Source organism: Caenorhabditis remanei, chromosome III (genome assembly GCF_010183535.1).
Source record: "Caenorhabditis remanei strain PX506 chromosome III, whole genome shotgun sequence".
Lineage (NCBI taxonomy): Eukaryota > Metazoa > Nematoda > Chromadorea > Rhabditida > Rhabditidae > Caenorhabditis > Caenorhabditis remanei.
In genome coordinates, this window is record NC_071330.1 from 10,038,899 (window position 1) to 10,064,931 (window position 26,033).

A 26,033-nucleotide genomic window follows, 5' to 3' on the forward strand; every position below is an offset into this window, starting at 1 on the left:
TTCAAATTTGCGTATCCGGCACCAAGGGTGCTCCATTGAACTGTTGGCTCATTCGCATCAGCTGCTTCTTCCCAGTTCCCATCAGAATCCGACGTATCTAAATTATTACATTCTACGAATGTCATTCTGGTTTTTAGATCTCTTTCTATTGGGTCAATTTCGTGTTTTATTTTAATAAATTATTCATTCGAGTCATACCGTTGTGTTCCTATTGTCGTCGACTTTTCTTCTCTTTGGTTCCGGAATTTTGAACATCTCATTTCGCTCGTTGTACTCATCACTTGCAAGATATATGGTACTCCCTCTCTCTTTTTCTCTTTCTATTTTAGTTTGCTTCTTCAATTCATTCTGCGCAGCATCGCGGGGATTTGACATATTCATTTGTGAAAAGTCGGTCATTTCTTGACGCATTGAGAAATTATCACCCAGCATTCTGTAATTTTTATGAAAAACTTACGTTATTTTACATTATGACTCACTGTGCTGGTTCCTCAATTTCCATAATATCGGTTAAGACTTCTCCTGGAGTATTTCTCTCTTCTACAGGTTGAACATCGTCATCCGGCGATGGTTCTCTTTGTTCAACGACACTAAACTGAGATGTTGGAAATTTGAAATATAACAATCTATGACCTACTCAATTATTTCGTGATCTCTCCATGACATATCAGCAACCGGTGGAGTAGGTTTTTCTTGGCCAGACATAAATTTGTTTTTGCTCGGTTGAGAAGGTGACTGCGAATGATTATCTTGAATGTTTGGCACTGGTCCTCGTTTTGAACGAGAGCTCGAACTCGAAATGTTTATTTCATCCAATGGTGAGTTTCTTTTAGAGTTTTTATGGGATCCAGAGGATTGGGTGGACTTCAATACTTCGTGATGAATCAAAGTTTCTTTCTGAAAACAAACAAGCAATGTGTTCATTAATTAGGCGTTGTTGTTCTGGTATTAAACTTACAATAATGCCACCATCTAGATCAATTTCGTCGTCATTTCCCATGGTAGCAAGAGCAAGTTCAATGTCGAAATTGGGATGGGCTTCGATTGAAAGAATGAAAGGTCTGCCAGGAAGATCATAGTAAAGACATACTTCAGAGCCCAACTGATCAGCGAATATGACAATCGCCTGCAACAATAACATTCCAGGCCGTAAAATAGTAATTGAATCTTACCATAAATTCCTTAAAAGAAAATGAAAATTCTACAGGAATTTGAATTTTATGACGAGTCAGTTTATCAGCAGTGATCGTAGTTTCTGTTTTGACCTTCTTTCCTCCTTTTTGATCACTCATATTGAACATTGAGATTCCATCCATTGAATGAAAATTTCGAATGGTAAGACCATCTTTAGTCACATTCATAGTCACTTCAATATCTGATTTCATTTGAGCGAGAATAGGGAGAAGAGTCCTGAACGGGTATTTAAAGTACTGAAATTTGATTTTTTAAATATATACGAAGCAAACACAACGGTTGTATTTCTGCAGGTGGAACGATCATAAGTTGGTTTATGAAGAATGGATCCCATTTCACGAAGATTCGCATGGATTGTACGGTCAATGTCTGAATAATTTTTATTTAAACTTTCTGTTCATAGTGTACTTCGAAAGCTATGAAGTAAACTGCGATTCTCACCATAATTCATCTGCAATTTAACCATCATTCTCTCGGCTCTTGGATCGATTCGGAACTCGCACCCAACGAAATTCTTTTCACCAAACGCCACGCCTTTGAAAATTTTTTGAGCTGACTGAAGATATCACATTCTAATCTTAAATAATTGCTTTTTTAAACATACTTTCATAGACAGTCTACAAATATTGACAGAGTTGTTATTAATCAATGAAACGTCACAAGCGTTGAAGAATTCTGGAGCAAATCGGAAGACACAAAACTTTGAACGATTGACAATTTTGAAGTATAACTGAAGAAAATGTTTAGTTTTGCTGTGTTAATGTACTTCCCAGACTCACCCCACTATCGGAAACTTCAATTAAAACATCTTCAGAAATTTTGCTCAGCGCAGCAATTGATCTTGACATAACTAAAACAGATACATTACTGGCTTAACTTGCGTATGTTTATTTACTCTTTAGGTTCGACTGGACCACAAATTGAGCGCCTTTCATATCTTCATGCTGTATCCCTTTTCTGAAGTTCGATGTGGATGAAGACGGATCTGCATAAGTTTCATGAGTAGCTTGCATTTGATCAATCTGAAATTCACGTATGTATTTTTATAATCGAAAAAGTAAATCAAAATTTCTATCGTCCGCGCGGACTACGCTAATTCTGGCCTAGGATACCAACATCAGTGTACTCCTCTCGAACAATTTCCTCCCAACATATTTTTTGTTGTTTTCTGACTCTTCTATACGCTGCGTCGTCAAATCCGTGCATGATTCTCGTATTTCCCTCCAGAGAACCGGTTTTTCGAACAGGCGATGACATGCGAACCAGCGATGCGTCATATAACGTTCTCTACGTTTTTAACCCTCAGGTACGCCCCTTTTCGCCTGCTCACGCATGATAAACCGATGTCGTCGCGATTTTCGATTCCCGTTTTTTGGTTCTATGTCATGTGCTTGTATTTTTTCTTCTCCATTGCTCACACTCCTCTATCCGTCTTCCTTCCACAAAATGCAATAAATTGTTTCTCAAACTAAAACCTTCTCTTTCCGTCCCAATATTTCCTCAACATTCGCTGTAAAATTGCTGGCGTTTCTCGTTTCCTTCGGACCACAAATCAATATAACTTTTTGTCTGCGTCTTCTCTGATATATATCTCTCATTCATTGGGGTATTGCCATTTTGACCCTTTACTCCCTTTGTTTGTCTCTATTGCCATGTCCACTTTTCTTTGTTTGCTTTTCCAATTTGACACTTCTCTTGATCCATTTCATTTCATTTTTAGGCATGACTCGGACAACTCGTGCCGCATTGATCCTCGTGCTCCTCTCGTGCATTGCTTCAGGTAAGATGTAATCAAGATCTCTAATGTTTAAAAGTAATTTTCTCTATTTAATATCCAACATCTAGAATCTTCTCTAATTGAAAAAAAAACCCGTCAGGTTTTGTTCAGTCTGAGAACTTCATCAGTCAGATGTGAACGTACGTTCTGTTCGTATGTTAAAAACATTCAGCCTCACAAAACTAAACACCTTGTCGTGAAACAAAGAGTGTCATGAATAAGCGGAAAATCTTGTTTGAACAACAGTCATATCGAATGACGTTACGTAATTAAAATCGTACATTTGTTGACAAAAGATTCAATTGGATGAAGAAAATAATTTATCCTTCTCTTTACAGTTTCTGCACGAACAATTCCATGTCTAGACGGTTGCACTTGTGAGCTCTCAGAACATGATCCAGTGATTAGATGCGATAGCGTTGGTCTGGAGCGATTCCCACTTCCTCATTCATCACCACTTCGTGGATTTCATTTTCTGGCATTGACATGCAATGACATCGAAACGATCCCAGCTATCAGTATGATCAAGGCTTCATTCCCAGATCTTCAGGGAATAGATGTTCAAGGAAATACTCGATTGAATTGCTCTGATATCGCACACTTGCACACCGAAATCCCCGTTCTGTCCGATTGTGAAAATGAACACCCACTGCAATGTGACAAGCTTGACAAGGTAAGCAATAAGTTTTCGCTAGTTATTTTTTACAATATATTCTCAGAGTTGTGACTGGAAGTGCCGTGCTCTCACGAAGCTGAAGGAGATGTGGGCGCAATTCAAGGATCTTGTCAACAGAAAAGCAAAGGAATGGCAAGCTGAAGAAACGATTGAAGCTGCTAAGAGCTGGTTCAGTGCTCAATTCAAAAAATTCAAGGTTGCTATTGGAGAGCTGTCCGACTAATTTTTGAAATATGAATCACGACATGTAAATTTTCTCACTTTATACTTTCCTGGCTAAACTTCTAATCGATTCGCATAATTTTTACTCTTGTATCTCACGCCCACTTATAGATTACGGTACATTTCCGCATTTTATTCCTCAGAATTCTAAGAATACAAGTTTACCAATTTGAACAACGTTCTTAAACTGAACCTTCATAATAAAGAAAAAACAATAAGAGTAATAACAAAAACTTTAAAAAAATCTAGAACTAAATACTATACTTGACGGATCTTGAGCGAAGGTAATTGTAGTATGCGTCCATGTGATCCCATCCGCTTTTCGTTGCATGACGTTGCTTTTGAGCGGGAGCAGGCCCTTCTTCAAGTCGAACAAAAATATGAATGTACCTATATCTGATAGTGTTCCAGTTATCGTGCGCGTGACGACGAGCTCCTGGAAATTATTTTCATACTCTTCAAACATTTGTCATCAGTTTCATACCTTTGACAATATTTGATTGAACTGGGAAAGCATCAGCAACGTACATCTGAGAAGGATATTCAATGTGGAATTCGTTGGCTGCTCTCGTTTTCGCCTTTTTTAATGTTTCCATTAATAGTGTACATCCCTAGAAAAAGAAATGATTAAGCAAGGTTGATGTTTGCTTGGAGAAACCTTCAACTGCTGCATATCCAACTGCGTTATAGCCTCATCGACATTCATTTTCCAAACCAATTGACAAGCAGCCCACATTCTTTTCGGTGAGAAATGAACAGACTCTTTGCAATGAAACACTTCCTTAGCTTTCGGAAGTCCTGTTTCAGGAACGATGTAATTTGGCTGCCAGACAACCTGAAAACGTCCAACATTTTTTCCTCCTGTCGATGAAAGTTGTGAATTCACCTTATTATAGTATTCCCACTTTTCGGGTGTCATTCCGTATCCTTTCAATGGATCAACAAACCCTTCGTCCAGATTAGGTTTCTTTTCGAGATCCCATTCTGGTGCGAAGTACACTTTCGACGATAATTGCTCATCTTTTTGAAGCTTTGGAATACGCAGTTTCGAACGTCTCTCCCAAACATCCTTCGCAGAGAGTTCGTCTTTTTTCACCGGAATTGAAAAAGCAGCGGAAGATGTGCTAACTGCTCGGCATGACTCGGTTCCAGTACGAACCAGCACTCGCAACATTCTGATGAAACTAAAACTAGTGATGATGAATACAGTATTTAAAAAAATAGTTGAATCAGAACGGCCATAACCAAACTGAATTACGAATACATTTAAACAAACAATGTGAGCTCATTCATTCATTCCTGACATAAAATCGAAGAGGAGAGACATGGTTATTTATTTTTGTGCAGCTTTGAGAGCACTATCCATCTTCGAACGATGTCTGGAATGATGTTTCGATCGACTCTTCTCTCTTGGCTGTCGAACACTTTCAAATTTTTCGATCTGAGCAATTCGCGGTGACGATCTTTGAGTCGAAGCTTCCTCAGCGAACATCGGGGTAGTATTTTTCGTAGAACTGAAAAAAAAGTGTTTAGTCTAGAGGATTTTCGAAGAAGAGAAAGATGCGATCACCCTCTCTTAGATGTCGACGTAGAGTTGGCCTGTTTCTTGAAAATGTCAATGATCTTGAAGACGACATTCTCCAGCTCTTCGAGAATAGGACCGGCTGCTCCAAGGCCTTCACCACCCTTGAATTTTAACGTTTGATTAATAAATTTATTGAAGTGACTCACTTTTTCGACTTCCTTGCGATGCCAAGCCAGAAGGAGGTAGGCGACTAGTCCGAGAAGAATCAGTTCGAGTAGCATGTTGAGGACGAATACACGAATAAATGGGAATGTTAAAATAAAACAGAATAGCGACAAGGTGACAACGCGATTAGAATTGGTGCACGGGGAAAATTAGAAATTATAGACACGTAGGAAAAGTATAAGCATGAAAAAGAAGCGACAAGGCAATCGGTCTAGAAACAACCCGTTCCAAATCATATTTAAAGGTTACTATGAGGAAGGCATTCGAGCGGAGGAATTAGAACAATTGAAACCCTAAACGGAGAAAAAGCTTTGGCACAACATTAAAATTTAATAGAGCAGAAAATTATCACCGGGAGAGTATGGAAAATAAAATACATATATACAAAACCTATAGTAAATAGTAAAGCAAATGGCATACGATTTGGGCTTTCTTGATGAAAACCATATTATTCAGTTTATTTTTGACTGAAGGCTGCGAGCGGAGACTCAAGAGATGGTTCAAGTTGTGGTTGTGGAGTTGATGGTTCGGAATCAGCAGATGTTGAGAGCGTTCCACGACCAGATTCAGAAGATTGACGAGATAGAGAAACCAGAAGATCAGCAGTTTCTTGTTCTTCGCCAAATATCTGAAACTCAAAATTTTAATGTGAAACTCAGATGTAGAACATAAAACTCACAGATTCTTTCATTTTCAAATACTCTTCCGTCGGATAGAAGTCGACTGTTTCCTTGATGACTATCAACATTTTCTCCAGGTCACTGAAACTTAATTTTATTTTTGAATATTTTCGCGTTTTTACTCACTCATCAGCTTTTCCATGAACACCTGTCAAATTTGATGCCAGACCTCCTGCTTTTTTGACGACAGTAGTGATCGTTTCAATAGTTCCTTCCAATACATACATTGCTTGATTGCATGCTGAATTTATGACTGAAAGAGGAGGAGCCAAATGCCCTGTTGTGTATGCTTCGAATTCGGCTTTTTCCATTTGAAGGCTCTCATGATTCATGTTTCTTGCGAATTCCAGAGCGCAAGAAAGATTGGTGAAGAAGTAGGCTGAAGAAAGTCGATAATTTACTATGTTGAAGAGGGATACAAACCAGCTTCTCCGCTCATTAGTCGAGCCGGAATGGCAAAACGGGATATGAATTTAACATTTGATTGAATCAAAGGGGGATTTCCACGGAAGAGAATGTAGATTAAAGTAGGAAGAAATTCATCAGCCGACATAGACGATTCTTAAATTCGCTTTTGAGAATCTCGTGTCTTACAAGAGAAAAAAAAAACTCACCACTCTCTTTTAGAGCTTCAAATACTGCTTTGCAAGAACGGGTGAGACATTCGAGTTTCTCAAACGCCGATTTTTTTGCATTTATTTCAATCAATTCGGATATTCCTTCATCAATTTTGTCTCGAACTGTTTGCTTTTTGAACACTAATTTTGTCTCTAAAAATCCAGCGGTAACCCAGTGAAGAGAACGGATTCGATCCTGTAATGACACATCAGCAACTTCTTCTTCATGACTTGCACAAAAAAATGTTGTGTAACAGCATGTTGATATATACTTTTCCACTTGATCCATTACATCTTCAACTTTCACTTTACAATCTGGTGAATCGAACAGAGAATGTCCACCAATCCGTTCTCCAAGATATTGATAATAACTCATTACGAGTTCCGACATCTCATCAGAATTCATTCGCATTTCACATATTTTCGTTACTGCGTTTTTCACAGAGCGTGCAATTTCTTGAGCCATCGCTGTTGATAAATTCGCAACGAGGAAGTCGGTGAAATGCTTACGGGCTTCCAACGAGTCTGGTGAGAGGTCACGACGTCTGAAATTGTTTTCAAAATTACTCTATGGCACAATTTTGGTAGTGCGAAGCTCATCATTTAATTCAGACAACGTTTGCTTCTTCATTCTTTTTTCTACTCAATTATATCTCGTTTTCATATAAATGTCCAGTCCCTTCTTCTCGTCTCTGTCTTGAAATTTATGTACTTTCTTTGTCCTACTCTCCGAATAATGACTAATATATCCTTTCTTTCTATCTCAATGAAGTACACATCCACGACGACACTTTGCTTTAAAAGCTATAAAATATGAGCTCTGAGTAGCGATAAAACAGAAAACATGACAATATCCGCTTCGTGCGTGTATGAGTTTGTTGTCTGTTCAGTTTGAGAGTGGATTTCTCTTGTTTTTCTTCTTCCTTCACTAGTTGAACGGGAAAAAACACAACTACAAACGACCCGAACACAAAAATACAAACCGATGTAAACGTGCCAATACGAGAGCACACTTCTTGGGAAAAGGGAACTCGGAAAACGTATGAGTCAGGCTGAAGTACGATGATTTTTGAAGTGAGTGAATAGCGGATTTGATTGCTATTTCATTTCAAGTTTCCTCGGAATTACTAGGTTTTCCAATGAAAAACATGACGCATACTTTAAGAAGGAAGTCGAGAGCATTCAGATCATTGGTATACTTTTTGAAAGATTATATTTCAGTAGTGGACCAGATCGAAACTTGCCCTTAGAATGTAGTTCTGAAGGACAACGCATTGCAGTGAAGCACATCTCATTATGTATTCAGTCAAGCAGGGAGTACGACGACGACGACGCGGCTCAGCTGTGAACCATTGTGTTTTGTTTCTAATTCAATTAAATGAATCGAAAGTAGAAAAAGCACAAAGTCCTTATATTGATGAATTCTTTTTTTCAGAAAACTCTTCGCCTATTCGTATAGAAGAACAACAAACGACTAGAAAACGACGACGCCATGGGGGGGGGGGGGGGTCTCGATAAATATACACAGCTATATAGGGACTTGTACTCGAAAAAACAAGAAGTCGAAGACGGGCAAAAATATACGAAACGCCTCACCGAAAGCAAAAACAACAACAATGCAAATCAGTTTACAACTGGATTCTTATTGAGTCTCATATAGTATTTACTCACCTTGTTGGTGTGCTTGCAGGAGATGTTGAAGTCGGTGAACTTGCTCCGCTTTCTGAAAATGGAATTGGATAATTTTCCCAAACTTTCCTTGTAACAGATATTAGATATTGAAGATTGAAAAGAAGAAGGGAAGGGACCTAATTACTTTCTTCGAGCACGTCAACTCACCAGGGATCGGAGATGCTTTAAATAAATTTTTGATACCACGAGACTTGCTTTCAGTCGTTGATTTCCTTCTTTCTTGGAATTGGTCGAAGCTTAACAAAGACCTGAAATCAATCCTGTTTTTTTTTTAATTTTTGAATAAGTTAATACTTGTTCTTAGCAAAGTCTTGACTCTTTTTAAGCTCATTTTGATGTGCCCTCCAACATTTCGAGCAGCGATTCTCCCATTGAGGTGTTCCATAAAATCCACAGCCATTCACACACAACTGAAATAATTTTTTTGTGGAATCAAATAGTATAACTTACCAAATCGTTTGCTTTTAAATGCATTTTTGCTTTCTTGCTCTCATCCTCGTCTCCATACTTATTTGACATAATATTTTAATCTGAAACAATCGTTATTAAAAGAAAAATAGAAAATATTTCACAGAGAAAGAGAAAAAAGAAGTTAGGCCTTTTATAAGAGACCGTGAAGAAAAAAGTTGCCCCATTGGTCGTTTATGGAGGAACGAAGATGTGGGAGAGCTGAGAAGAAACGCTGGTCACAAGTTGTACGGCGCCTCTCTGCGCCTCTCTTCAATCGCAAAATTCAAGCTCCTCCCCTCTTCTGTGCGCTTTTCAAGACTGGAAACAGCTGAAAAAGGAAAAGCACACTCGTTTGAACAGAATACGAGTGCATACCCGGAAATCCGATAATTTTTTCGCATGATAGGAAATATGGAAAGCGAGAATGAGGCTGTCGGGGTTTGGATTTTAATGTCTTTTCTTCACAAACTCCAGTCATGAGCTTAATTTTCACTCGAAAGGCTTAGAATAATTGAAGAAGTAAGAAAGAAGTGAAATTGAAAAAGAATGAAACGCAAGAAAAGGAAGAGAAATTAATTAGCCGACTGGATTAGGTGAGAGAAAATTTTGCGTGGTTTTTTATTTATTTTTTGGAGCTGAAGATTCTTTCTTATTCACATGATTCGGATTATGCACGGAAGTGGATAACTAATCGAGTACGAATGACTAGAAAATATTGAACTTTGGTCATGATACAACTACCTGGAATACAAATTCGTCAAAAGAATACGACGAACAGAATCAGTACCGAGTACAAGTATTTACACTAACACAATTCTAAGGATAATCAATGAATATTCTATGAATATATTCGTGATCAAAACAGTGTTTAAATCGACCTTTCCTTCTCAGAAAATAATTGTTTTCGAAGAAAATTTTAAAACGAAAAACGCATTATAGAAATTATTGTTGCAGACTTTTAAAGCTTTTTGAAGCTTTCTACCGTAGTTTGAAGGAACATGTCGAGAAATCTGCGGCATGGTCCCGAATGGAATACAGTAATACCGCATTTATCTATCTCGAAATTTCAGTTTTCTTCTATCTATACCGGTAGAAAATTATTCAAAGTTTGATTTTTCTGAATATTCCGCTTATGGTCTTGTTTCTGCCTATTTCTATATTTCAGCTCTATTAGTTTCGAACAGAGAAAGCAGAAGAAATCAAGCCGGGTCAGAAGAAAAATATAATTTCGAAGAGAATGGACTGGAAAACTCGGTGAGTAAGATTTAAAAAAATCGAATCAGTTCAATGAAACGATATATTAGTAATTTTATAACTCATCTTAACTAAATAGCCGATGGCGTTGATATTTTAAATAGTTGTCATTCAATGAAAAAAAAATAATTAAAAACTAAAGTTTTGCTGAATTTCAACAATGAAAAAACGCTGAATCATAGCCAGTCGCTCGTCAGTTGCAGCATTTGCGGACATCGGTGTGTGCACTCTTTCTCGTGACGCTCTTCAACCGTTTCTCTCTGTCTCACATTCAACTTCTACCAGCTGACTAGTTGAATGTACTCTGATCAATGTCTAATAGTCTCGTTTTTTGTAATTTCATAACGACAGAAAGAAATCGATCGCATAGTGAAAGTTTAGAAAGAACTTAATTTCATTCCTTTTTGAATTCATTTGAATCGCCAATCTTTTAGACCAGATTCAACGTTTTCGTTTAATTTTTGATAGCTATTCTCAAGAAAAAAATAAGCTACAATAAATCGATCGATAAACTTGTTGACAAGATTCGAATAGAAAAGGTCTCACACTGGTTAAATGTGATTTTTTTAGCATGAAATATTCAGTCTTGCTCATCCAATTATTCTTTTTCATGAACGCATGTATTTCAATCATAAATTTCAGAAACAATGAGTACTATATCTCATGCAGCCATCACTCTGGAACAGTCGGGTTTCACAACTGCAGATAGAAATGGTTTTCAAATGTATCAATTATTCCCACTTCACTACCGAATGCATGAGCACTTTGGTAGCTTGATTGATAATTTCAGATTTTCCAACTTGTTTTTTCAGTCCCGGACGTTGGCCCAGTTCGAATTGCCAAGCAGATGGGAGTATCGAATAAAGTGTGCTACGTATCAATGATGAATGGCAAATATTCACAGAATAATGTGATCGTATTCAACGTGGAAACCAACAGTGACGAAACTGAAATTACAACACCATCACGATATGGCGCGGTGACAAATATTCAAGTTTCTCACAACCGTCTCGCAGTATTCACTGCCACCAGACTGTTCGTTTACCAGTTCCCGGACAATATTAATCAAATCAGATCCGAAGATATCCGTCCGAACCCAAAAGGAATTTCTGCGATGAGCTATGATCCTACAACATCAGCTTGTTATCTTGCTTACCCTGGTTTCAAAACGGGAAGTATCCAAATTATGAATTTGAACACACTCACTGCCCGTGAATCAAAGTCTCCAGTTGTTATCGATGCTCATGTCACAGAAATTGTTCAAGTTGCGTTGAATTGCCAGGGAACTCTTGTTGCTTCCGGATCAACGAAGGGAACTGTTATCCGAGTTTATGATGCGAGAACAAAAGGAATGCTGTACGAACTTCGTCGTGGATCAGTTCATGCGCATTTACAATGCCTTGCTTTCTCACCATGTTCCAGTTATCTTGCTGTTGCTAGTGATAAAGGAACTCTTCATGTTTTCGGAATTCGAGATGCGGAACCACAAAAACGAATGACAGTTCTCGAAAGGAATCTTGGAAGCAGCAGTATACTCAAGATTCAACTTGATCGTCAGGTTTTGGCTCTCGGATTTAGTAAACGTGAGTCTTTGAAACAAAATTTCATGAAAATCCAAAAAGTTATTTCAGAAACAGCAAAGAGTCTTACCGGTCTTGTGGCAGTTTGCTCAGATGCATCATATTGGAGATACCATTTCAGCAAAGATGTTAACGGAAAAGTACACAGCTCGCCACCATTCTACGAGGAGCTGTTAGAATTCTCAGCCGATGCTTCATTTTTCCGAACTCCTTTGGACTAAATCGATAAAATGCAAACGTTGAAGTTTTCCGTCATTTTTTACCCAGTGTAAATATATACATACTCAACGGCCTTTTGCTTCGAAACTACCCTAATCATGTTATTTTTTGTTACATATATGTGGTACTTTTTTTACCTCTTTCAATTCCCAAGTTGCCTTTGCTCGTGTTCTGTGTATTGAAATCTTATGTACATCATTGTTGATCTTTCTTGGTGGTTTAACACCCATAGAGTAAACCATCTTATTGTTTCTTTTTTCAACTTTTTTCCTTTTCCTGTTTCCATTGACAAGGAATCCAAGTTACTTTTAAAAATGTCTCGAAAAATATCACGTCATTCAACTTATAGTCCCATCGTTCGAAAAACCAGTTGATTTTTCGAAGGTTTATGGTTCACAAAAAATTCGAAAATCCAATTTCGTCCAAGGAATCTCATTGGATTGACCGTACTCCCCACCCATCAGCACGAAATTATCTCGACGAAATGGCACCGATCAACGGATTTCACGAGGATAATGACGAAGCGATCCGTCTTCGTGACTCGTTTCGTGATGAAGTATCGAAACGAATGGGTGAATTGTTGCTGAAAGGACAAACTATGCTCGATGAATACTGTCCAACATGCAGTGTAAGTTGGTTTTTTTAACATCTGTAAAATTATATACGATTAATTTTCCAGGGAATTCTAATGGAAGATCGTACAGGTGTTCGTCGTTGCGTCACATGTGAACTGTTCCGTGAGAAAACATCACATATCGTTGCTGAGATACCACTCCGTTTGTATGTTTAAAAATTAAAAATAAACGTTTATGCTTTCAGAAGAAGAAGATCTCCAAGAGGCAGTCGATCAGTCACCAGCTCGGGAAACCGCCTCAGCAGAAACAACACCTGCAACTAGAAAAGCAATCGTTCCAAAAGCAGCACCTGTGGTCAAGAAATCGAAGAAGATCGCTGAGAACACCAACGGAAATGACTATACTGATACAATTGTATCAGCGAAAAGCGCCGTTATGCGGAAGTTAGAATGGGCAACTTCTCAGCTAGATTCAACCGAAGACACATCTCGTGTTTTCGATTTTCTTACTGTTATTCAAAAGTCTGCCGAAACTTTGCAAGCTCTCCAACTCTGAATCTCACTTTGCCTGATATTTTTACGCTTGTTTGTTTTAATTTGTTGAAATCAATGAATGAATGCCTCGCTTCTAGAATTTTAAAAATACTCCAGTTATGAGTAAAGTCGTTCAATATATTATATCAGAAAGAATAAAGATCCAGTACTGTGTGTCTGATATTCAGATGTTTTCCCGAACCATTCAAAACTACGCTGAAATCAAACCAAATTTGTTGTTTCGAAAAGCGAAAATGGCAAAGAAATCTGTTGAAAAATATAAAGCGAAAAAGTAAGAGTAAGTTGTTCAAAATCCTGAAAAATTTAAAATTCAGAATTGAAATTCCCGAAATAAAAGGAGAAGCTCTATTCGGATTACACGCCGTATTAGAGGCAATCCGGTCTGGAAAACGAGATTTTCATTCTATTTATCTGAAGAAAGCTATTGAGTAAGTTCCACTTCAATATAAATAACATCAAAGTGATCTCTTTAGAAAACGGGCAGATTCGGATACACGGATCCGAGAAATTTTGCAAATAATTCAAGAATTGGGTATAAAAAAGGAATCGTTGACAGACGATCAATTGGACAGACTTACGGAGTATCAACTTCATAATGTATCGCTTTGTTCGATTTTCATTTTATATTCATTTTTATTCAGGGAATTTGTATGGATGCAAGTCCCTTGAACTTTTCAAATTTTGAAACAAAGAACTTATCTATTTTCGTCGACAGAGTCCTAGATCCTGGAAATCTTGGAGCTATTGGAAGAAGTGCTTGGTATTTTGGAGCTGATGGAATTTGTCTTGTTAAAGGAAGAGGGTTAGAACATCTCGAATTTTCTATATATGTTCTCTATTTCCAGACCAAAGACTATCACTCCTTCTATGATCAAGTCGTCATGTGGCGCTCTGGAACATCTCCCAGTTCAACAATTTGAAAATTTTCACGAATTCAGGGATTCTATCAAATTGAATAGTGGAGGGTTAGTAGCGACATGTGATCCGTTGGCAGCTGAAAAAGCTGGAATTACAGTGAAATCTTTAAATGAATGGAAGCCCAAAAAAACAGTTGGAATTGTTCTTGGAGATGAAGGAGTTGGAATCAGTAAAGAAATTCTGAATTTTTGTGATACCGTAATTTCAATCGCTCCTACCAGAGAACATCAATCAAGTGTTACTTCTTTGAATGTTTCCGTTGTGGCAGGTATTCCTCATGTTCCAATTCTTATGCTTTTTACTAAAAAAATCTATTCCAGGCATTCTACTTCACCACATTTCGCTACACAACCGTACAGATTGAAACAACGATTTGGAGACGGTAGTCCACTAGGATATTCGGTGTCACGTTTGCACACCTGCTCTCTTTCTGATATTTTTAGTCGGCATGTGTACTATATATTCGAGTGACCGCTCAGATCCTTTCAATATCTAATTCAATTTTGTCATCCTAGTTATGTTCTTAATTTATCTGTTATTTTCATCATTTTCTGTATTACAAGCTGTTGAAAATAATACAACTGATGAATATTGTTCAAATGGAGTTCGAGCAGGAAATCGTAAGAAATTAAATAATTAAAAGTATTCGGAAAATTTATGAAATTCAGTCTGCCAACTCATACCATCTAGTGGCTATGAATGCTCAAGTTCCAACTCATCAGCAAGTTGGTGTGAAAGTTTTAATGGAAAATACAAATGCTGTGAGTTTGATGAAGACGTGATGAGTACTTGTGAACTCTTAAAAATACTCTGAGATTATGTGGATCTTCAAAATGATCCAAGATTCCTCAACGAGTAGTATTTCGATTTCTTATGAGAATTTATTTCAGTGTTGAATTGACTCTTAGAAAAACATTTCACGCTCAAAAAGGAAACACTTCATGTTTAGGTGAGAAGTCGACAATCAAATGTAAAGACAGAAGTTCATTCTGTCGATTGAAAAAACAATTGTGTCTGAATGAATCAGATTTTGGAAAAATGAAAGCCAAATGTGAAGCAACGTGTGGATTTTGCGGATTTAAAACATTTGAAGAAGTAGAGAAAACAAGGAAACGAATTGATGAATTGGCAAGAGGACAAGAGTGTGATTTACCAAGAAAATGTGTTTTTCCAAAAGAAAAAATGTTGAATTCGACTGGAACTCCTTCGGTTAATCATGACACAACTGCTACTATTGTTGATCCAATTGTTGCATACAGATCAAAACTTAACTGGAACTCAACAACAGTAGGATCAGCTAGAAATGTCCCCGAATACAATAATACTACTGAATTTCCAATGACATCTAACGGTTGGATTTTTATAGAAAAATAGTTTTAGAATTTGTTTTCAGAGATCTCAAATATCACGACAGTTGATTTGAAAACTCTTCTTCAAACCGTCGGAAAATCGACAACTTCGACTACATTAAGAAGTTCGACAACTAGATCAAGAGTCCCAAAGACAATAGATTCATTCGATTCGAATGAGAAATTGAAGACGTTCGCATCTAGACGTCACAATGAAACAACCACTTCTATCACTTTGCCGTCTTCATTCAATTCAACAAAAGTTGTTCGAAAACTTACTTTAGAAGAGCTGAAGACGACTAGGGTAAGCCAGTTCTTATTGAACTTTACGAAAAAAAATCATTCAGGACACAATGCCAAAAATCACAACAGCCGAACCGAGTTCCCTGTCAAACTCTCTTTCGAAGACAGTAATCCGAGGAACTTGTTTCGATGAGTACACCTATTGTAGAGAGTTCACTTCTCTTTGCTCTCATCCAGCATTCTCTGAAGTTATGGCTTCTCATTGTTCACTAACTTGTGATAGATGTGATGATGTCGAAAGGGTTGAAGAAGGATCTGGTTAGAAGCATTTTGTTTTCGGCATGTTAATAACATTTATTTTTTATTTCAGAGGATTGTGAGGATATGACTCCAGATTGCAAGAATTATCGTGATCTGTGTCAACATTCCAAATACAAGACTCTTATGGAGAGCTACTGTCCAAAAGTATGTGGACACTGTATTCCAATGTGTAGAGATCGTCATCAAAAGTAAGTTTATCGCTAATTCTCCTAATTTGCCTCTAATTACTCAATTAAGTTGTCCACAATTCTTCGATGATGGCTTCTGCAATGATACGATGTACACTTACGACGAACGAAAATATCTGTGTGGAGCAACTTGTCTTCTCTGCTAAATCGATTTGTTATTTATTGGTTCTACATATTTGTATATAAATTGTTCTACCACTATAAAGACCAGCCAAAACCACTAAAAACAAGAATTCAATTATTAGGGAAATGCACACAAAAGGAGAGGCTGAGTCAGCAGGAAATCGGCGATTTCTCAAATAATGTGGGTGTGTGAAGAGAAAAAAACTGTCTACTCGATTCGGAAATGCCTGCTCAAAACTTTTAGAGAGTTTAATGGAAAGTACATTTTCCAAAAGTGAATGTTTTGAGTGTTGCAGAAACTTTTTCTCAAGTGTTAGCTTTTTTCATACTTGCAACGGGCCGGGCCGGGCTGAAAAATTTGAACTGAAATTTTGAACGAAAATTTGAATTTTTTTCCCAAAAATATCGAATTTTTGACTATACTTCAGAATTCAATCACACGATAGTTATGCATCAAAAAATTGAAATTTTTAATGTAAAATTTCAAAAAAATTCAAAAAAATTTGGTAAAAAATAGGTACCTTTTTTTGAAGCCGGGCCTTGAAAATTCTCTACCGGCCCGGCCCGGCCCGGGCGTTCGGGCCTTGCCGGGCCGTAAATTTGCAAGTATGGCTTTTTTGGATACTGTAGTACATGATAGCCACTCTAACACGTTCAAAACTTTGTTCACATTTTTTGATTCGAATAAGACGAAGGTCTTTTTTGAGAGGAAATTCTCAGAACTTATCACCAGAAAATATATTTTGTCGCCAAAATAGGATTTAACAAAAACCTATTTCAGCGAATAAAAAATAAGTTTCGTTGAATCGAACGACGTTGAAAAATAAAAGAACAAGTTTTCAGAGTTATGCCCTTTCTTTTCCATGCATCTCTGAGTGGTCTTGTGGATTATTGGTTTTTCAATTTCGAATTTTTTAACACTGATATCACTTGAAAGCTGAAAATTATGGCTCTCCACTTCTCGGAAAAACGAATATACATTTAACAAATTAGAAAACGCCCTTCTAGAGAGTATACGGTCTACAGTACATCATAATCTAGTTTCGTTTTCAATCACTCTCACAGACTCTTTTTCTTCTTTCAACCTCTTATAAGTTCGTTTTTTCCCACACTCGTCAATTTCAATGACCGCCGCCAGTCGGCCGGGAAGACCGATCCCTTCCACTTTTCCTATTTGCATACTTTGGATTATCACACACTCGACCCGCCTATTTCACTTTTTTGAAATCGAGAGAGGAGCCGTCCTTATTCCTTCTTTTCTCATTTTTCCTCAACCCATTTCACTTTCTTTTTCATAAAAACTGTCTTTTCCTGGATTAATTCTCTGTTCTATTTTCACCTCAACAAACCAATCAGTTTCTATCTTTGGAGGGTCAATGAGACACCTTTCCGTGTTCATTGAACAGTTGGAGTAGAACACACCAATTACAGAATCCACAAATACTCAAAGAGACCCAGAAATGGATTCATTCAGGTCGACAAATCGAGTGAGTGTCCTTCTATGTGTTCATGTTCCGCCCTGTTTCACTTTGTTAGTTTTGAAATTTTAAAAGGGTAAATTTGATTATAACATGCTATACTTCCATGTTTTCCTTCGTCTGTTTCTTCAAAAAGAAAACGTGTTAAAGATAGATAAACTTAATTTTGCGGTGAGACGTCGTCCCGAAACTCGCGAGTGTTTGTGTCGTTTTGAAGCCAGAAACTCCTTTTTTATTTTCTTTTTTTTTGTTGCTTTTTCAACTTCTCGTTCAAACATCTTTCAACACTTTTGAACTTTTAAATTTCATTTGAACACAACCGGATAGAATTCAGAAGTATGAATGACGTACGTAGGTTCCGTGGAAGGGAAAAGTTTTCACTTGCTTATTTCCGTTACAAACTTTCACTTCTTTGATTTTTCGGAGAGGTGAAAAGTTCATACATACAGTTATGGGTCAGTTTTATGATTCTATTCGAAGCGGGAACTGGTCAGTAGATGTTTCGTTTCAAAAGTTGAAAACTTGAGTATTTCCGTTTTATTTCACCTACAATGGTCAGAAGTTATGAAAAAATACTGATCATAAAATTTTATTGGACTCACACAGTTCCCAGTTGTCTCTTTAAGTTGTTCATATTGGGAAGAATCTGTGAATCTAGAAAAGAATTGAGACACTTTTTGAATTCCTGAATTTCCTTCCCGTTTCTAGTTCACATTTTTCTGCACATTCCAATTTGGATGAAAATTGAAAAGAATGCTTATTAACAGCCGGGAAAATAACAATCTTCGTTCTATTTATTTTGTGTCGCCCGAGATGAGAATAATATAATTTCATTCTGGAATTGAATCATTCTATTCTGAAAAATGAAATCAATTTAAAGATCAAAACCATAAATCGGAGAACTACAGCTACACTAAAACTTTATCTGAACTTTTTAATAGTATTCTGAGTGGGGGTTCTCATAAAAATAAGCCATTCAAAAACTCTTCCGGAGCAATGCATTCAATCAGAACAATGCATTTTGAAGTACTTTTTTTCCTCTCTTATTTGGTTTCACCTTTACTTTTTTCGTCAATAAGACTGATTTGCCACGTCAGCTCTGACGGCAAAGAAGAAATTATTATTTCAGACAGAAACCTGTCATTAAATATAGAGGTGAAGAAGAAGAAGTTGACTTCCTGATACACACACGAATCAGAAGTTTTCTTTCTCTCACGACTCTTCTTGTTTTTCATATATTTGAACAATTTTAGATCGAATTTATAAATTGCTATCAGAATTCAGTCTAGAATAAATAAAAGGAACTTGAAACCTGACGCCGTAAGGATTCAAGATCTGATCGAGCAATTTGGATGTTTGTCAGGAAATGTAAAATAGATTCAACTCTGAAGTTATTGGTAAAATAAGCATAAATCGCTTTTCGTTTCAATGCAATTCCGAAATTACAATTTTCAACCATTGAGACCCTCATTTACCCATTAATAATTTGAACTGAAAACACTCTTAACCTTGTTCTTTGTAATAAGTGTAACTGTTGATGCGAATCGAAAGAGTTCAGATTTCATTCGTCATTCCTTCCCACACAATTCTGTCTTACTCTAACGTCTAATTTTAACTTCCTTTTCTCTTAATATGTATTTGATTTTTGGATTTTTGTGGATTTCAAATACAATAAATATCCACGTCACAATGTCCAATTGTATTATTCTTCGGAAAGGTCGAGACTGCTGCTCAAACATGAGTTTTGACTCTCTTCCACTACTCTTCCCCCATCTCTTGTTTCATTGTCAATCCTCCCCATCCCACCCCGTATCATCTAACATTCTAGGTCTCTATTTCTATTTTCTAAACTCCCGTTGATGTATGAGTGGGATCAAAAGTGTTCGGGAGAGCAAAAAAGATGAGGTAAAAAAGAAAAACGCATTTCATTTTTTGCCGTCTCCTGGTAGGAACTTCTTGTCATTCCTCCCATCTCTTCTGATTTTTCTCTCCATTTCCACCGGTGTTTCAACATATGTGAAATCGAAGAAGAAGACTTCTTGTGTTGAGAGAAAACCGAGTTGGTCTCCGATTTCCGGATTCTCTTTTTCTACTTTTTTTTTTCAATAACGTCTTCTTCTTCTACTTTTTTTATCTTCAACCTCCATTTTCTTCTCTTTCGATATCTGTTAATATTTAGTGGTAATCTCAGAATAAACATTGAGATCATCAGGAGTTTAAAAGGTGACTCTTCTCATTGTTTATCTCTTTTCTATGCAACAGTTCCTGGTTTTGGAAGCTCTTCCATCTTATTCGTCTTCTCCCTTTTTTGTTTTTCCTTCTTCTTCTTCCCCGTATTTATTTTTTTTCTCTCTTTTTTAACGAAAAACAGGAAATCGGATCGGTCGTAATTATTGGGTGTCAATCTGGACTGGGAGGGATTCACTTTTTTCTTCCAATCTTCCTTTTTCTCGTTGAAAAACTCGAGAGTCACGCACTCCCTCGACATCGAATTAGCCACACATAATCGAATATTGTGAGTTTTTCTGCTCTGGTCGTACGTTTTTCGATTTTTGATTCGTCTCATTCCCTTTTTTAATCGAAGACTCTCCTTCATCTTGAGTCAACAGTCATTGGTATCCTGATCAAGTAGGATCACATGATAGTTTGATCATCTTATCATCCAGCTATTGTAATATGTCATCTGCCGAATCATGCTCCGATTGGAAAAAAACCAATTTCCAACAAGAAAAAAATTAGATCAAAGTTCTTGACCTTGCTTCTTCTAGGCACTCTCAGCTATTTCTAGGGTACACTAAACTCGATTATATTGAGAGATTTTTCTGGGAATTCCGATTGAAGAATAGTTCAACCGCTGTGTTGGCAGGGTTTTGACTTTGGAAATCTTCATGACTTATTTTCAAATTCCCAGTTCCGAATCTTGCCTCTGAATGAATGTAAAACTCAAGGAAATTTTAATTCCAGAAAAAAACCTTGAAAGCATAGTTTTTCACATTGTAGCCCTTCTACACAGACATAACTTTTCTCAGATTTTCCAACTGAAACGTGCGAAATTCTCCCTTCTAAACGAACCCACTGGTTCTCTATCCCCTTTTGAATCAACTTTGTTGAGTCAATTTGATAAAACAGTAATGTAGACACAGCGTATGTACTCAACTATCGATTTACAAAATTGAGAGATTCGAGTTATCTCCCATCACAGAGTTTTCCCTCTTTTTCTATTTGTTAATCTATTTCTGATTACAATTGGGACGTTTTAATCTCCTCTCCTTTTATTTCAAAAACACCCTCTATCTCTAGTTTTTTCCCACCCATCAACATCATCATCATTTCATCTCAAATCCCTTCTTGCACTATACGCATTTCCGAATCCGATTACCACTGAAGAGCTTCTTTTCCTTCTTTTTCTCAACCATTTCCGTGAGATCGGATGACGTTACCTAGAAGTTTCTTTTTGACGCCTTCTATTTTTGCAATACTTTCTTTCAACATCTTGCTCTCTTTTCCTTATTCACCCTATTCATTAGACGGGCAAACTTCATCGCGAGACGGGTGAAAGTGGGCGGAGTCAGTCGGGGCGTTTGCCTCTTCTGCTTCTTCAGTCATCTTCTGCATCCTTCTTCTTCTTCTTCTTTTTACTGCACGATTCTTTTTCATTTTTTGGGGAAAATCCAAAAAATTGTCTAATTGATATGAGTTCATCCTGTAATTATATAGATATTAAGGTTTTCTGGAACAGGAGTACACGAATTTACTCAGTCTCCTTCTATAAAGTTTCCTTCCATCTTAATCAACGTCTCTTGTTACCAGTGATAATTTCTAGAAATATCAATCAACTTCCCGTTGAGATATCACTAATCTAAGTTCTCAAAAATCCGGAAATTTTGATGACTTTTCAAAGGTTTATTCTGTTTGATGATTGAATGGAACTGTTTATTTTTGTAGGAATAAAAACAATAGAATCATCAAATGTTATCAGCTTCTGATTTTTGGGTCCGTGAACCAATCTCGTGAAGGAAATGTTTCATATTATTGATACCGTAGTCTCACGTGTTCTTCTAGATTTCCACGATCAAAGAGACTGTTCCAGTCCGAGTTTCTTTACTTCCCATCTTTTGATTCTGTGTTCCATTTCAACTTCTTCTTTATCCTAATTCTTCCGAAGTGGTCCCACTCTTTTCCATTCCACTTGAGACTAATTTCCTTTTCCTATACAATTCATTCTCACGAGTGAGAGAGCTACACCCCTCAAACGGACCTCCCCGTAACTAATAAACCTTTTCTCTACCTATTGTTTCCCTCTTTAATACCTGTTTCCACGGAGACTCTCATTCTTTCTCTTCATTATTCCATTGGTACTTATTCAATTCTTTTCTTTTCCCCTTCCTATCTACTCTTTATTTTTCTCATATCGCACCGATTCTCTGATTTCAAGGTCTTTTTCTCTCTTTTTCGTTTCTCAATTTACCAGAAAAATGAGAGAAACATTTTGGTTTATCTATTATTTTTTCTTATTTTCCGTCCGATCAGTCCACTTTCTCCCACCAACACACTTCATCCATCCATTTTCTCGACTTTTGAGTTTTTCCCAAAAAAAAAATTAAACCAGAAGAACTAAGAAGATTCGCAGCTGGCGTTTCTTCCAACTCGTTATCATCTTCTTTTTCTTCTTCTCCTCCCTTTAAACAATAAATAAATATATCATTTTTAAACCATGCACCGTCCGTTTTATTGCTAAAAAGTGTCGTGACCAGATGGCATTTCTCCAGAAGTTCGTCTTCTGAATCACACAGAATATATAACTTTTACGAGTCTCCGAGAGTTCCAATATATCTCTTTTGGTTCGAATTACGAAATTAGTTGAACTGAGAAGGAATGTGGTTCCAGATTCTGAAGAATTGAGGACTCAATATCAAATATTCTGGAATTGCTAATCCCGTGAACGACAACTTCCTCTCCAATTTCACTGAGTGCCGACTGGTTTCGTTCGAATCTCATTCAAAGATTCTGATTTCAGAATACATTAAAATTGGCTTCGTTGGAAGTTGAATTGAGAATTTAAACTCGAAATTAGTTTAATCATGTCAGAAATAGTTATCCAAAGTGTAATAAATTTAAAATCGTTTTCTTATTTGGCACGTTTTCTAAATAAGCTGAATCCAGAATATTCTAGAATCGCATTTTCCAATTTTCATTCTTATGAGATGATACAATCCTCTTTTTCGAACCGTTCACTTTCTCAAATGCAAATCTTTGGAAACATGACTTCTCTGCGTCTCCTCTCTTCCCGTTCTATTTCTTTTTATCCAATTTTCCAACTCATTGAATCTATTATCATCTATCATCTTTTCAGTTCTCTCTCTCACTCCAATTTTCTTCTTATTCTGATCTACTTCAGCTGCTTCTTCGCTTCTCTCAACAATGCATCCATCTGACTATATTCTGGCACTTTCTGCAATCCTTCTACTCACTACAGTATCCCATGTGGCTGCTGTTCGTTGCAAATGTACAAAAGAGTCTGAAACAGTGACATGTACAGATGGAGTATGTGAAACTGAAAATGGATGTAAGTTGAAAGAGAGAGAGGTAACTCCCCAATGTGTTGTCCCTGTTTCCACATAAATTGACTCAATCTGTTTCTTCGACCGAACTTCCGGTACATTTATGTACAAGTCAAAATGAGAGAACAAGAAGAAAAAAGAGAAAAAGGGAGCAACCAAACAGACGACGAAATAATTTATGGGAGGGTTCTCTAATGAGCGTTTTTTGAGCGTTGAGACGGAGGGACATTCAGTTTGATTGAAATGATGATGTGAGGCCAAAGACACATTTTATGGAATGAACAGATCAAAGGATTCGAGTCTTCTTTAATGTAGTGACAGTAGGTAATTCATTGGAATTCCATAATTCGGTATATGTTTGTCATTCAATTTCGGACTGAATTTGGCACCTCGTAATCTAGCGATGTCATATCAATTTATGTTCCCTTAGCAAGAGGTATGGCTTTTGCTTATAAGGAACATTGCGTTCTGCGTCCCAATTAGAGTGTCGTCTCGCGAGAATCAGTTACAGCACTTTGCGAGAATTCCAGCTGAATCCATCATCGTCTCGTTTCGTTCTGTCTCGTTTTGTCCAGCATAAAGTTCAGCATATTCTCGTTCAGCATAGTTCAGCAAAGTTCAGTTCAGCAAAAGTTCAGTTACAGCATATTCCAGCACGTTTAATTTATTTTTCATTCCCGCATAATTTCATGCTGGACATTGCGAGAATCTCGCGAGACGAACGTGGTCCTTCTATTGTATAAAGAAATTTAATTTTGACGTTTCTAATCATTCTTTCATGCAAATTTTTACGAAATGAATGTTGAAAATAAAGCAAAATTGACATTTTGAGAACCGTGACCTTCGAAAAAAGTTCAAAATAAAGGAACACTGTACTTGATTCACAATGAAAGATCACGGAAGTAACACTGTAGCATAGATTTTTCTATTTTTCTCACAGAAAAATAATTCACGTTTGTCTCGCGTGATTCTCGCAATGTCCAGCAAGAAATTATGCGGGAATGAAAAATAAATTAAACGTGCTGGAATATGCTGTAACTGAACTTTTGCTGAACTGAACTTTGCTGAACTATGCTGAACGAGAATATGCTGAAATTTATGCTGGACAAAACGAGACAGAGCAAAACGAGACGATTGCGAGAATATGCTGGAATCAGCTGGAATCGTCTCGCGATACGACACTCTAGTCCCAATAGATATCCAAATCAATTCGATTTCTGAAATTGGTGATATCAGACACCGATTCATTCTTTCGCTTTTTCGGAATGAGCATATCTTTCTCACGTCAGAACTAATTTGGAATACCGAAATCCTTCGACCTAATAATCCTCGTTCTACTTTCGAAAGTGCCATATTTTGATGGAAAACAAGTAATTATACGAGGTGTTACTACTGTCTTCCGTCTCACTCTCTTTCTGTTCAGAAGAGATGAATTAACAATGGCTGTCCATTCGATTCTTTGTCGTCTGCCATACACTCGAGATTATTATAAACAAATCCGCCTCGTCCCTCCAGTCACCTAAATCCTAAGTGTGCATAATACATATACAAACAGGGCAAATGGATATCTGAGAACCGAGAAAACGCGAGGGGAGAGACCTGCTTCTTCTCAGATAACTTCTGAATAACTTGTACTTATTTCCAGCTTGTCTCATGTTGGATCATCCCACAATGGGAGTTCATTACACATGTCACACGAGAGGATTGAAAGATGGATCATGTCATAACAAGTATCTAGACAACTACTAAATATCCCTTCTATTCTTCCTCTTTCAGAACATCGAAAAGTGGAGCTGAAGTGAGAATTTGTGGTTGCAACTCTCAAGATTTCTGTAATTTCTCGATGTGGCCTGACAAGTAAGTATCACGAATATATCTATATACAAGTACTCCTTCATCTTCTTCCGATTCCAAAAATGTCCCCGGAAATCAGGTGTCAAATTTCTCGATTCTTGTGGTAACTCTAGACGCATAAATCGAATCGGAAGAAGGCATTTTGGTGACTGAAATGGAATGACGAAAGATTGATTTTTGGGAGAGAACTAGGTCATGAAATGGAGGGAAAACGTAACTTGAAACGAGTCAAAAGGTCATAATGAAGTCAGAAAAAAGTTATGTTGAATTAGGATTTTAGATCAGATTCTGACATCATTTATATGAAAGCGTTGGGAAACATAGTGAAAAAAAGTGAAAAAATCTATCAGTATTCTATAAAAATCTATAAAAATCAGTTTTTGAACGATAAGTCTGCTTGACAAATAACCAATTACATTTTCGTTCGAGTGTAAAAAGTTCGGAACGCTCGAAAATCATTGAATTGCTTCGATTACAAAATAACAAGAAGAATCATGAAAACAGGAAAATTGTAATTTTCAGATCTGCTCACCATCACCATAAACATCACCATAAACAACATGAACAGACTCAGGAAGAAACAATCAACTCAGTTTCCTCACTTTCTACTGTTTTCTCCCTTTTCGTCTCCCCTGTTTTCTATTTTCTTCTTTAAACTTATTTCAGTAGGAAATCAATTCTAGTCGCTTGGCTCCTGGAGCTAATCAATTCTTTTTCTTCCGTTTTTGCTCCACCTTGTGATAATTTCGAAAATATTT

The 26,033-nt window shown here is 37.0% G+C and overlaps 9 protein-coding genes across 9 annotated transcripts; 5 read left to right on the forward strand and 4 right to left on the reverse strand.

Annotated features, from left to right (window-relative positions):
* Position 1: 1 nt before the first annotated feature.
* On the reverse strand, positions 2-2,451 carry GCK72_010434 (uncharacterized protein; the record flags this gene model as incomplete). The annotated part of the gene is made up of 12 exons (XM_053727863.1): positions 2-97; positions 199-433; positions 480-590; positions 638-897; positions 959-1,126; positions 1,173-1,410; positions 1,458-1,563; positions 1,636-1,750; positions 1,799-1,924; positions 1,974-2,044; positions 2,090-2,216; positions 2,311-2,451. 12 exons carry the CDS (start codon positions 2,449-2,451, stop codon positions 2-4), a joined length of 1,794 nt encoding a protein of 597 aa, XP_053587440.1.
* A 465-nt stretch (positions 2,452-2,916) lies between these two features.
* On the forward strand, positions 2,917-3,870 carry GCK72_010435 (uncharacterized protein; the record flags this gene model as incomplete). The annotated part of the gene is made up of 3 exons (XM_003110787.1): positions 2,917-2,974; positions 3,310-3,644; positions 3,691-3,870. The coding sequence occupies 3 exons, from the start codon at positions 2,917-2,919 to the stop codon at positions 3,868-3,870; spliced, it is 573 nt and encodes a 190-aa protein (XP_003110835.1).
* A 250-nt stretch (positions 3,871-4,120) lies between these two features.
* GCK72_010436 (uncharacterized protein) lies at positions 4,121-5,043 on the reverse strand (the record flags this gene model as incomplete). The annotated part of the gene is made up of 4 exons (XM_053727864.1): positions 4,121-4,305; positions 4,354-4,480; positions 4,528-4,704; positions 4,756-5,043. The coding sequence occupies 4 exons, from the start codon at positions 5,041-5,043 to the stop codon at positions 4,121-4,123; spliced, it is 777 nt and encodes a 258-aa protein (XP_053587441.1).
* A 159-nt stretch (positions 5,044-5,202) lies between these two features.
* Positions 5,203-5,675, reverse strand: GCK72_010437 (uncharacterized protein; the record flags this gene model as incomplete). Its single annotated transcript, XM_053727865.1, has 3 exons — positions 5,203-5,383; positions 5,440-5,555; positions 5,601-5,675. 3 exons carry the CDS (start codon positions 5,673-5,675, stop codon positions 5,203-5,205), a joined length of 372 nt encoding a protein of 123 aa, XP_053587442.1.
* Positions 5,676-6,076: 401 nt separating this feature from the next.
* Positions 6,077-12,341, reverse strand: GCK72_010438 (uncharacterized protein; the record flags this gene model as incomplete). Its single annotated transcript, XM_053727866.1, has 9 exons — positions 6,077-6,247; positions 6,299-6,380; positions 6,426-6,678; positions 6,723-6,860; positions 6,914-7,461; positions 8,588-8,639; positions 8,756-8,856; positions 8,903-9,018; positions 12,249-12,341. The coding sequence occupies 9 exons, from the start codon at positions 12,339-12,341 to the stop codon at positions 6,077-6,079; spliced, it is 1,554 nt and encodes a 517-aa protein (XP_053587443.1).
* GCK72_010439 (uncharacterized protein) lies at positions 10,960-12,113 on the forward strand (the record flags this gene model as incomplete). Its single annotated transcript, XM_053727867.1, has 3 exons — positions 10,960-11,080; positions 11,125-11,895; positions 11,944-12,113. 3 exons carry the CDS (start codon positions 10,960-10,962, stop codon positions 12,111-12,113), a joined length of 1,062 nt encoding a protein of 353 aa, XP_053587444.1.
* Positions 12,342-12,499: 158 nt separating the features above from the next.
* On the forward strand, positions 12,500-13,241 carry GCK72_010440 (uncharacterized protein; the record flags this gene model as incomplete). Its single annotated transcript, XM_003110884.2, has 3 exons — positions 12,500-12,739; positions 12,791-12,887; positions 12,931-13,241. 3 exons carry the CDS (start codon positions 12,500-12,502, stop codon positions 13,239-13,241), a joined length of 648 nt encoding a protein of 215 aa, XP_003110932.2.
* A 232-nt stretch (positions 13,242-13,473) lies between these two features.
* GCK72_010441 (uncharacterized protein) lies at positions 13,474-16,405 on the forward strand (the record flags this gene model as incomplete). The annotated part of the gene is made up of 10 exons (XM_053727868.1): positions 13,474-13,511; positions 13,555-13,668; positions 13,714-13,837; positions 13,882-14,042; positions 14,086-14,426; positions 15,108-15,509; positions 15,552-15,811; positions 15,855-16,068; positions 16,121-16,259; positions 16,309-16,405. The coding sequence occupies 10 exons, from the start codon at positions 13,474-13,476 to the stop codon at positions 16,403-16,405; spliced, it is 1,890 nt and encodes a 629-aa protein (XP_053587445.1).
* Positions 16,406-23,281: 6,876 nt separating this feature from the next.
* On the forward strand, positions 23,282-25,282 carry GCK72_010442 (uncharacterized protein; the record flags this gene model as incomplete). The annotated part of the gene is made up of 3 exons (XM_003110731.2): positions 23,282-23,426; positions 25,067-25,151; positions 25,198-25,282. The coding sequence occupies 3 exons, from the start codon at positions 23,282-23,284 to the stop codon at positions 25,280-25,282; spliced, it is 315 nt and encodes a 104-aa protein (XP_003110779.2).
* Between the last annotated feature and the right edge of the window lie 751 nt (positions 25,283-26,033).